This window comes from Odocoileus virginianus, unplaced genomic scaffold, assembly GCF_023699985.2.
Source record: "Odocoileus virginianus isolate 20LAN1187 ecotype Illinois unplaced genomic scaffold, Ovbor_1.2 Unplaced_Contig_44, whole genome shotgun sequence".
Lineage (NCBI taxonomy): Eukaryota > Metazoa > Chordata > Mammalia > Artiodactyla > Cervidae > Odocoileus > Odocoileus virginianus.
Genome location: NW_027224361.1, coordinates 161049 through 170605, shown reverse-complemented (window position 1 = coordinate 170605; position 9557 = coordinate 161049). Strand labels below are relative to the sequence as shown.

Below are 9557 nucleotides of genomic sequence, written 5' to 3'. Positions count from 1 at the left end.
GCAGCTGACACTCACAGTGAGTCCAGAGGCTCTCGAGGACTTGGGGTCCCTTCATCTCCCGGAGCCCCCTGGGGGCTAACATTGTGTCACAGGATAGCTGCACACACAGGCATGGGGCTCAATGCCCAGTCCACCTACCGTTCCACTCCTGGGTTCCCCTGTTCTTGCAGCACCTGGACCCTGCAGGGGCCCCACAAGAAGGTGCCAGACTAGCCCCCTTGTCAGAAACCAGTGCAGTCGCCCCCTGGCAACTCACAGCACAAACGCCTGAGGGTCTCTAGTGCCCACACCTGTGTGAGAGGAGACACCTAAAGTCAGAGGAGGATGAGGCAGTGCCCTTGTCAGATGACTCAGGAGATGCTGCCCTGAGGGAATGCTCACCAGGGAACAGGGGGCGTTGAGCATGCTCAGGCACCTCAGTCGTGTCTGACCCTTTGAGACCCCACGGACTGTAGCCCACCAGACTCCTCTGTCCATGGGATTCTCCAGGCAGGAACACTGGAGTGGGTTGCCACAACAGCACCCTGCAGAGAAGCTAGGTCAGCAGTGTGCATGTCCCCTGGCAGGACATCTCGTCACCAGGACGGCCTCGGGGTGCATCCATCCTCAGACTCCATCCTGCTTCTCACCATCCATCCTGACCACCTGCCCAAGGACCTCAGGACCTGGCATCAGTGGGGAGACAGACCCACTGCTGAGTCAGATACATCTCCTCCAGCAGGACCCTGTGACAAACCCGCTTCTTCCCCCTGTTCTGAGTCTCTGATGGAAACTTCATAAATATTCCTGAGCATGTCAGATACCCAAGAGCAGGAGAGGGTATCTCCTCTCCTCCTTGGTCAGGGTATCTCCTGACCAAGTTGATCAGGCAGGAGAGAGAGGGTGTCTGAGGCCAGCAGTGAGGTGCTCCAAGCCTGGTCTCTAGCCATGGGTACCAGAGCCTCAGCACCCTGCCTCCTGGATGTTGTTTGGCTGTGGTCTCTGCACACTAGCTCCCCTCCTCAAAGAGGCTGCACATCATAGCTCTGCCAGGTCCCTGGGGGTCACATGTGGGTAGGGGCTTCCTGCATTGTTGAGGTTGAACACCCACGACTCAAGGGAGGTGAGTCTGGGCTGTGAGCATCTCCAGGGTCTCCAGTGTTGGCCCATCCCCGCTTACCTCCTCCCGGCCTGCAGTGCACCGGTCCAGTCCCTTCTCCTAGCTGTGAGATCTGCCCCCTCTGTAGGTCTGCAGTAGACAAGAACTTCTGTTCATCTCCTAGGAGAAGCTGGGGGAAGAGCTCTTCTATGGAGGGTCTGCCTGATGCACCTTCTGGGTAGGTGTTAGCATTTCCCAATGTTGGTCTTCCCTTCGTCCATCAGGTGTCCTGAGGGATAAATATGAACACTCACCTTGAGGACCTGGATGTTTGTGGAGTTATATCCCACAAACCATGGAGTGTGGCCCCCAGGATCTCTCATCCTCACAGTGGTTATTGCTGGTCCTGTAGGAACTGGTAGGAATTACCCTGAAGGTGTGCCTCCTGAAGCTTCACATCCGTGGGCCGGTCTCACCTGGACTGTGGATTGCCCACCTCTCTGGTTTTGTGCTGGGAGATTCCCTTGAAACGTTAGGACTCTGTTAGGTCCAGGGAAAGTTTTGATGTTGAGAATTTCCTTGCTTTAAGGATGGACATGACAGGTTTCATACACACTACCTCTTGATGCAGAAACCAGCAGGTACCAGCTGAGGGTGACCTTGAATTGTGAGTAGAAGGAGAAATCGAATGTCACTAAGAGTGAGAGGAGCCTGGACAGACTTGACTAACATGAAAGACAGGCGTGAAGGACACAGCAGGGCACTCACACTTAGGCTCAGATTCCAAAGCTCTGCCAAGAGGCTGGAATTCAGAAAGCACCACGGTGAGGAGATTGTCACGTCCCTGGTGACCCAGTGCTAGTCTTCTGACAAAACATCTCATGGGGATTCCTGGTTCCAGAGGAAATTTCAGAGGAGCCATTCCCCTCCTCCCTGCCCCTTTCCACGTCTGCATGTGACCGTGGAATGCAGTCATCACGTCCGTACATGTGGGTCACCTGGGGGAGGGGCTGACAGGTGGGTGTGCTTGTGGACGGGGGTTCACTCTCTCTGGGTACATGAACTGCTGACTTCACCAAGCCTGGAACACCCACATCTGGGCTCCTTGTTTCATTAGCTTGTGATCTTTCTCATTGTTTGGGCTTCCCCGATAGATCAGTTTAATCTTCCCTGATAGCATGCTCCTTGGGAGAAAAGCTATGACCACCCTAGACAGCATATTCAAAAGTAGAGTCTTTATTTTCCTATGGTTTTTCCAGTAGTCATGTATGGATGTCAGAGTTGGGCCATAAAGAAATCTGAGTGCCAAAGTATTGATGCTTTTGAACTGTGCTGTTGGAGAAGACCCTTGAGAGTCCCTTGGACTGTAAGGAGATCTAACCAGTCAATCCTAAAGGAAATCAGTCCTGAATATTCATTGGAAGGACTGAAAAGAAGCTGAAGCTCCAGTAGTTTGGTCATCTGATGTGAACAACTGACTCATTGGAAAGGACCCTTATGCTGGGAAAGATTGAGGGCAGGAGGAGAAGAGGATGACAGAGGATACCTGGAGAAGGGAAATGCTAACCCCTCCAGTATTCTGCTGTGGAGAATTTCATGGACTGTGTTTTCCACGGGGTCACAAAAGGTCGGACGTGTCTGAGCGACTTTCATGTTCACACTGTTTACTCAAGTTGTCTTTGATTGCTGCTTAATGAGCCTCACACAATTATCAAAAGGTTGCTCTAGTGGTAAAGAACCCACCTGAAAATACAGCAGATGTGAGAGAGATGGGTTTGATCCCTGGGTCGGGAAGATGTCCTGGAGGAGGGCATGCAAACCCACTTTTGCCTGGAAATTCTCATGGACAGAGGCGCCTAATGGGCTACAGTCCATTGGGTGGTAAAGAGTCGGACATGACAGAAGTGACTAGCATGCACGCATTAGGACAAAAGTGATTTAAAAATCAGTAAGTTCCATGAGCTAAAAGGTAGCATTTGTTCCATGAGACAGTGAGGAGACATGGCTGAACACCAAGAGGGTGCTCACAATGGCTTCTTTATTCATCAGGGAATATTCTGTATATTCCTTAGATGTATTGTGCTCTCTCAATGAAAGATGAGTCCAACAGATGTACAGAACAGACTTTTGGACTCTGTGGGAGAATGCGAGGGTGGGATGTTTCAAGAGAACAGCATCGAAACATGTATATTATCTAGGGTGAAATAGATCACCAGCCCAGGTTGGATGCATGAGACAAGTGCTCGGACCTGGTGCACTGGGAAGACCCAGAGGATCGGGTAGAGAGGGAGGTGGGAGGGGGGATGGGGATGGGGAATACATGTAAATCCATGGCTGATTCATGTCAATGTATGACAAAAAACACTACAATATTGTAAAGTAATTTAGCCTCCAACTAATAAAAATAAATGGAAAAAAAATAAGAAAGACGAGTCCACGTATAAACTTCTGGTGGATCACACCTTAAAAATAAAACTGAGGATATCAAGTAGGGATTGTTTTTACTAGTAAAAGCTTTCCTTTAGTACGTGGCCTCTATCTAACATAGAACTTCCCAAATGACAGAATCTACTGCACCTACTAGAGCCTATCAGTTAGTGAAGGGAAGAATGCCCCGTTGGTGCTCAAAGAGCTGACACCTCACTAATAGCACTAATCATAGTTTCTCCATCGAAATTCAGTGGGACCCCACACCCCAGGTTGATATAGAAGATGAGTTTGATGACATCACAGACATAGATGCAGGAATACAGGTGACACGAACTTTTCACCTTCCTGCATCTCTGCGTGGTGTCAGCAGACTCAACTTCTATCTCAGGCTGGCGTGGAGGTCCCGCTGCGTCTCCATGGAGAGAACTGTGGCTGGTGCTGTGAGTGAAGTGTCAGTTCAGTTCGCACCACCAAGGTGGTGGTGTTGGGGGGGGGGGTTTCTTCCTGGCTCTGGGTTTACACACCTCTGTTGTCTGAGCCCAGCATGCACTTACACGGCTGACCGCTGGCTAGCTCTTTCCCTGGCCCTGCTGTGCTGAGCCACACTGCTGAGTCACGCAGAGCCTCTCCTGTGGACTCAGCCAGCTTACACCAAATGTCCAGAGAACAGACATAAGTGACAAGAGGAAGCAACCCTAAGAGACTGTGCCTTTCGTGCAGTGAGGATGTGGTCTCCTCTCCCAACACACCATTCTGCCTCAGAGGCTGAGTAGGCACCTACAGAGTCATGAACGCAGAGACGTTCCCCAGGAAAACTGCTACAAGGAGAGGAAGCCCCAGGTCCTGACAGCAGACCAGCTGTCAACCACCATCTGCTCCTGCACCTGCACAACACCACTGTGTGTCCCCAGCACCCGCTCGTGGTCATGGAGGCCCCCGGAGGGTGACTTGGGTCTGGGCTCACACTGACTTCCCCTCACTGTGTCTCTTGCAGAGTGACACACGGCCGTGTCCTCAGTGGTCACAGGGCTCAGCTGCAGGGAGAACTGGTTCTTGGATGTGTCCCTGCAGATGGAGGTGTGGTTCTTGATGGAGGGGCTGTAGTGAGTGTCACCATTATAATATATGCACCGCATCCATGCTAGCCTCTTTGCTGGGGCCTGGTGGATCCAGTTCCCACCATAACCACTGGTGATGAAGTAACCAGAGATGGCGCAGGTGAAGGAGAGGGTCAGTGAGGGCTTCAGCAGTTCTGGGCCCGACTCCTGCAGCTGCACTGGGACAGGTCACCTGGGAACAAGGAGAGTCAGTCCCTGTCAGTGACCTGCAGTCACAACCATCCCCACAGACCAGTGCCTGAACCTGAGACCCTCACCTTGGGGAGCTGTCACCAGGCAGAGGAGAAGACCCCACAGGCTCATCTTCTGCACCACAGCTCTGCCTTCCATGAGACCTCAGCCTTGTGTGAGCAGAGAGGGTTGAGCTCCCACCGCCCAGGGATGGATTTTCCCCTGGAGCTTGAAGAGAAATTTGCATTGAGGAGCTCTATCCCTGTGAGTCCAGAGAGGCTGTGGTCACACTCACCCTGGTCATCCCAGGATCCCCATGGGCACTCTATGAATTTACATGGTTGGAAAGCAAGGGTGGGAAAACACTGGGTCTACCAGATGGCTTGGAACCAGATCCAAGGGCAGGTCCCCCTGTCTGAGCCCAGAGTCTCCATCCCGACGGCCCCCTGCCCCTCCCCATCTCAGCTCAGCTCCTCGTCCTCTCAGGCCGTGGGTCTTCCTCAGGGCCGAGCCCAGCACAGCTCCTGCTTCCTTACTCTGCACCAGTGCCGGCCACTGTGATGGGAGTGGGCACAGAGGGTGGTGGGCTCCATGCTCACCCCACGGACAAATCCTGCTGAGGAGCTCTGTATCTCCCCTTATGAATGATCCGGACAGAAGCTCAGAATGGGGTGTGGGCTTCAGGTAGGTAACAGTTTTGAAATGAACGTCAGAGTCAAGTGTTTTACTGAGTTCCTTAGAAAGGAGAAAAATGAAGGAGAAAAAGATTTAGCTGCTGACTATTACGTCTGTGTGTTTGTGTGTGTGTGTTTGCATAAAGCTATCCTTACTTCAAGGAAAAATTAAAATATATATACACACACAGTTGTCAGAGAGTGACATAAACCACAGCAATGAAATCTCAGGACACGTGAGAGGGTCTGTGGCTTAGCTCCTGGGCAGGAGCAGTAAAGAGCAGGTTCTGAAGAGAATCCCCTCCAGGCCGTCCAGCCCCCAACGCCTCTTCCGCCCCTGCGCCTGGGCTCCGCTTTCTACCGAGTCCCGAGCGCCCCCTGGTGGTCCTGGGCGCCCATGCAGGGAGGTTTTTGTCTGGGCTCGCTCTGACTTCCCCTCACTGTGTATCTTGCACAGTAATACACGGCCGTGTCCTCAGGTGTCACGCTGCTCAGTGAGAGGGAGACTTGGCTCTTGGAGGTGTCCCTGGTGATGCTGAGCCGGGATTTCAGGGCTGGGTTATAGCTTCCACTATAACCTATTGCACCAACCCACTCCAGCGCCTTCCCTGGAGCCTGGCGGACCCAGCCTACACTATTGCTGCTTAGTGAGAATCCAGAGACAGCGCAGGTGAGGGAGAGGGTCTGTGAGGGCTTCACCAGGCTGGGTCCCGACTCCCGCAGCTGCACCTGGGACAGGACCCCTGTGGACAGAGAGAAGCACGGTGACTCACGGGCTCAGATGCAGCTTCCCCACGTGCCCATGTCTGATCCAGAGACACTCACCGCTGGGAGCTGACAGCAGGAAGAGGAAGGTCCACAGTGGGCTCATCTTCGAGCAGATGAGAGTCACCGCTCCCGGAAATCTCTTCAAGCCTGAGGAGGAGCCTGAATTTAAGTGACCTGGTGCTTTGTTTCCACCCTGTGACTGAGTGGATCTTTGCATGTGGGAGGGGCCTCTGCATAAAAAGCAGAAGGTAGTGAAGGGAGGTCCCTGTCTCTGGGGCTCCCCCTGTGAAAGGGGGTGCTGACTGTGCCCTCAGAGAACTCAGCCGCCCCTGGGGCCCCCCTCCCCTTACCTGGGGTCTTCTGTGTCCAGAAATGAAAGGATGTGGAAGCTGGTCAGGAAAAAAGATGTGGTCAAATATCAAGCATAGGTCTTGGGAAGAGAGTGATTGCATGGAGGTTCATCTCTTGTCAAATACACACTGCAGATCAAGGTCTGCATAGTTGTCAGAACTCTCATTTATCGTTCTTTTCTGCACTGGCTTATGTTCATGAACAGGATATTAAAACATTGGAGTGAAAATGTTTGTGATAATTGCATTTAATTCAAAGAAAACTCAGTACAATTTAAATTTTATCAAAACTCAAAAATGGTTTATTATTTCCCTTAGCTGGTGAGACCATTTCTTCATCTGAACAGTTTAAAATCAAGAGCTGCTCTGGAGGTGGTGTTGTTCATATGTACTAACCCTGCAGTTAATTTTGTGGACAAAGTAGACGTTTCTGCTGAGACGCTCATCTTCCCAGGATGGCTGACTTGCCCAGTGGGCTGTCCCACATTTTCTTGTGCACAACTGAGTGTCTGCAGGAGCCTGTGAACCTCAGGACCCCCAGCCTGAGTGTGGACACTGAGGACCCCAAGGCTACTGCAGACGAGGTCAGACAGCGCCCGGGAGCTCCTAGTGCTCCAACATGCTGGGCAGGTGCCCTGGTCACTCTGCACAGACTCCCTCCTCCTCCAAGTGCTTAATTCTTCCTCTCTGTGTCCCTGCCGTGAGATGGGAGCTCAGGGAACATAGTCCCCACCACAGTGGTGAGAGGACACGCATGGTTCGTGGAGGTAAACCTTCACAGTGAACGGCGTGCAGTGTGAGGGCAGCATGATCAGAGGAAAGCCCCTCCTCAGGAAGCAGGTTCCCTTGAAAACCCCACTGAGAGCAGCTTTCCCGAGCCCAGGGTCTCCGTGTCCTGGACTGAGCCTGAGGTCCTCTGAGTCAGCAGTGCTGGAGAGCAGAGCACAGCTCCCCCGTCTCCCTGTGGCCCTGAGGCTGTGGCCTCGCACCTGCATCCCGGCTGTGAGCATGGAGACTGGGGATGACGGCCGTCACCGCGCGTCTGGACTTTACACTGGGGTTTCCGGGGGTGGTGAGTGCTGCCATCAGTGGTGTTATCTCTCCTGGAGCCAGAAACTACCACCGTCTCTCCACATCTCTGACTAACACCCTGTATATGCAACCCATTCCTCTCTGGCCCTGAGATATCACCCATGTGGGTCTGGAGCAGGTCAGCTCTCCCTAAACCCAAAGTTCTCACCTGTACACTGACTGGGTTACAACCTGTTGAATATGAAACACCCTTTCTAGTCAGGGTTTTGCTATTGCTGTTTTGCACCAGGACAACTTCTGTGCCTGATCCTGTTTCCTGCCACCTGATCTTGCTTTTGGGAGTGGGTTCACCTAACTGGGTCTGTGACCTTTGTGGGGGTCAGGCCTCCAAGAGGTTTGAGATTTGTCTGATACATGGCAAGGGGGAGACTCTTGAGGATGATTACAGGATGGTGGGCCTCTGGTCTCCAGGTCACTGAGCTTCTGATGTGTCCTCATTCCTTGGCTCAACACCTTCTTCCAGCTTCAGAGTCAGTCTTCAGGTGTCTTGTGTTGCATCACCCTAACAGGCATTCCTATCTCAAGCTTCAATTTCTAAGAATCCTGTAACTGCATTGGGCCTTCCTGAATAATCCAGTAAACTTTTCCATCTCAAGAGCCTGAAGGACTCTAGACTGCATTCCCAAACCCATTGCAGTCTGTCAACTATGGGCTTGTTATGTTTAAGGCATTAGAAGGAGAGTGCCGAAATAATGGAGAAGACTCTCGAGAGTCCCTTGGACTTCAAGGAGAGCAAATCAGTCAATCCTAAAGGAAATCAACACCTAATATTCTTTGGAGACCCTTATTCTGGGAAAGACTGAAGGCAGGAATAGAAGGGGTCAGGATGGAATGGGGTGCCTGACAGATGATGGGATGGTGGGATGGCATCACCAGCTCAATAGACACGAGTTTGAGCAATCTCCGGAGTTGGTGATAGACAGACAGTCTGGTGTGGTGCAGTCACTGGGGTTGCAAAGAGTCGGACATGACTGAATGACTTAACTGACCTGAACTGAGAGAACATTCCATTAAAAATGGAAGAATACTCAAAAAGTGCACTCAAATCATTGTCCAGTGTAGACGACATCTTGGGTAAATCAAACTTCAGTGAATTTAAGAAAACTGAAGGTTTATTGAACAACTTTTTCTACCACAATGATATGAGATTAGATCAGTTACAGAGAAAAAACAATAAACAAACACAGGGAGGCTAAAAAATATGCCACTAAATAATCAATGAAAGGGAAAATAAAGGACAGAAATGGTACCGACCTAAAAGAAGCAGAAGATATTAAGAAGAGGTGACAAGAATACACAGAAGAACTAAGCAAAAATTATCTTAATGAGATGGATAACCTCGATAGTGTGATCACTCACCTAGAACCAGATATCCTAGATGGCAAAGTCAAGTGGGCCTTAGGAAGCATCACTACAAACAAAGCTAGTGGAGGTGATGCAATTCCCACTAAACTATTTCAAATTCTAAAAGATGATGCTGTTAATGTGCTGCACTCCATATGTCAGCCAATTTGGAAAATTCAGCAGTGACCACAGGACTGGGAAACATAAATTTTCATTCCAATCCCAAAGAAAGGCAATGCCAAAGAATGTTTGAACTACCACACAATTGCACTCATTTCACATGTGAGCAAGGTAATACTCAAAATCCTTCAAACTAGTCTTCAAGAGTATGTGAACAGAGAACTTCAGATATACGAGCTGGGTTAAGGGAAGACAGAGGAACCAGAGATCAAATTGCCAACATGTATTGGATCATAGAAAAAGCAAGGGAATTCCAAGTAAACATCTACTTCTGCTTCACTGACTATGTTAACTCTTTGACAGTGTGGATCACAAGAAACTGTGGAAAATTCTTTAAGAGATGGGAATACCA

At 50.7% G+C, this 9557-nt stretch overlaps 1 long non-coding RNA gene and 1 gene segment (V, D, J or C); both read right to left on the bottom strand.

The window, feature by feature from the left end:
- Nucleotides 1–4321: 4321 nt before the first annotated feature.
- On the bottom strand, nucleotides 4322–5816 carry LOC139034207 (uncharacterized). The gene is made up of 2 exons (XR_011486634.1): nucleotides 4884–5816; nucleotides 4322–4798 (listed from the first exon to the last, which is right to left on the bottom strand). It is a non-coding gene; the product is annotated as an uncharacterized lncRNA (long non-coding RNA).
- Nucleotides 5817–5828: 12 nt separating this feature from the next.
- Nucleotides 5829–6342, bottom strand: LOC110122069 (immunoglobulin heavy variable 4-59-like). The segment is given in 2 exon segments: nucleotides 5829–6214; nucleotides 6297–6342. Coding segments are annotated over 2 exon segments (432 nt in total).
- Between the last annotated feature and the right edge of the window lie 3215 nt (nucleotides 6343–9557).